We start from the raw sequence: 2,444 nt of genomic DNA on the forward strand, positions 1-2,444 counted from the left end.
CTCTCCTTTTTCCTCTCCATTTTGTCCTTTGCTTTCAAGACCACATTATCGATTAGATGGGATTGAATTGACGTTCATCAATTCGGCCAGATACTTGTATCCTCAAGGCGACGTCCGGAACCAAGCACGATTGGGGACGAAATTTCGTCTTAGGACACTGCACCTGCAGGCCTCTATCCTCGTATCTTCATTCATTCTAGTTTATCATCGAAAAGGTACATGAATTCTTGTTTTAATCAATTTTGTTACCTTTGTTTTATAGATTTCTTGTTTAATTTGTGTTACCGAAAGATTACTTCAAAACAATCCCCAAATGTTATTGCAAACTTATAAACATCTATTTGCGATAAAGATTCTAGAAAAACATGCACACATTGCAATTTCGGTAGGACAGAGTTACTATTGATGTCTAATGAAATCATATTGCCACGACTATGCACAAAACAACAAGATGAATAGGCAAATATTAGAAGAGATAACAGAGAAGGCTGCTTATCAAATCATCCACTTGAATAGGGACGAGTCGACCCACTAGATCTAGGGCGGTTCATCGCCTTTGGATTCCCCTCAAATCCTGTCGTTACCCTTTCATACCCACCACCAGATTTCGGCCTCCCTTCTTCCCGTTTGTAAATCGGAGACCGTAAAAGGCCTTGCCGGATATTCGACCGCATACCACATCCGGTTTGCTTCTGAATCTCCGGTTCAAGTTTCACCTCCCTCCCGTGGAAACCCGGTCTAAGATGCGGGGGCACAAACCTATTCGTCTTTGGCAACACTGACGAATCCTTACTCTGTATCAGAGGAAACGTCAGATGAGACAACGGTGGGGCCAACCCAGTTCGACCAAGTGGGCGGAGGGAAATAGAGTCCGATTCCACCGGAGGCTGATCTGGTGGTTGTGTAGCAGGAGGAGGAGATGGTTGCCGAGGAGAAACGATGGGTTTGGGAGATGGGCGACTCAAGACAAGCATGTTTCCATGGATGCGTGAATTTGAGAGAACGGTTTTGTTAGTAGAGGGAGTAGTTGAAGAAATCGATGATGATGATGAACGGCTAGACTTGGTGGCGCCGATCTTCTTTTCATATATGTCGTTGAAGTTGAGAGAGTTGTACTTATTGGTTCTTGCCATCCACTACCACCGTCCACCGCCACTCGACCACCGCTGGCACACAGAGAAAGGAGAGAGTCTCGTTTAATGCAATTGCAAGAAAGCGACGGAGTTATTTGAAAGAGAATAGGCGTAAATTACATTCTTGGTGCCTCTACTTTACTGTTTTAACGCCTTAAGTCCTTAAAATGAAGTAATTAGTAAATTACAAATTTAGTCCCTGTGGTTACTAAAAATTATGAATCAAATCATTCAAATGTACTAATTATGTCGGTTTCACTTTTGTAACAGATTGAGTCCTCTGCCCTAACATCGTTAACCCTAACTTCTATTATATTAGGGGTATTTTGGTCATTTTATTATTTTTCTTATATCTCATTTTAAGAAAATAGATATTGTATATTATTATTAACGATATCATAAACTCCCGCCTTTTCCATAATCTTCCTTGCACAACGACACTGTTGCCCACCCCTCCTCCCTGTCGAGAAACTCTACGTTCAGTTATCTTCTCTGGTTTCATATTACCAATAACATAAACTGCCCTTTTTTCATATTACCACACAAACATAACCTGCAACTCAACCAAACGCTCCCCGTTCCTCACACCTGCAAGGCTACAACCCATCAATCTCCGATGCACCCGTTCCTCAAACCTGTAACCTAACGATCGTGTACGACCACCTTTTGTCTTGATCGTTAATCTTCCATCCTCCAAAATCTTCTACTTTTGCCACCTAACGTAATCAACAAGAAAAACGAAAAAAATAATAGAATATGTCGAACTTCGATCTAATACTTGATAATAACGTTTCCAAATGCATCAATCATTTATGTGATTCAAAACAGAGGAAACTGCAACGATTGATCTCAAATATATCATCGATAAAAATCATCTATCTTTAAAAAATATGCTTTCTTTATGTTCTATTAATTAAATTAAAATATATATTTTAATTGATGGATAAGAAAGGGACATGAAATTTGGAGACAGGTAAATTGTAATGTTGACTTCTATTGGTAAGCGATTACTGGGTAAGCATTTAGGTAAATGGCTCCTTAGTTCCCCGCTTTTTTCATCCTTATGATTTATGGAAAATTGTCATTTTTGTCCATGTTGTTTTGAAATTGTAGTTTTCGTCCTTACTCTTGACAATTTATTCGTGTTCTCGTTTATGATATAAACTGTATTGTAGTTTTTGTCTTGTGGTTTACAATTCATTGCTCTTTTAGTCCCTCATATTTACAGGTAGGAGTTTAGACTTAGGAACGAAAAAAACAATAAATAGTGAACCGAAGAAACAAAAAACTTATGAAGTCTCATTTCCGTAG

General features: G+C 39.1%; 1 protein-coding gene across 1 annotated transcript; it reads right to left on the reverse strand.

Annotated features, from left to right (window-relative positions):
* Positions 1-500: 500 nt before the first annotated feature.
* LOC112522417 lies at positions 501-1,133 on the reverse strand. The gene has a single exon (XM_025131517.1). The coding sequence runs from the start codon at positions 1,131-1,133 to the stop codon at positions 501-503; it is 633 nt and encodes a 210-aa protein (XP_024987285.1).
* Between the last annotated feature and the right edge of the window lie 1,311 nt (positions 1,134-2,444).

Source organism: Cynara cardunculus (assembly GCF_001531365.2).
Source record: "Cynara cardunculus var. scolymus isolate 2C chromosome LG 12, CcrdV1, whole genome shotgun sequence".
Taxonomy (NCBI): domain Eukaryota; kingdom Viridiplantae; phylum Streptophyta; class Magnoliopsida; order Asterales; family Asteraceae; genus Cynara; species Cynara cardunculus.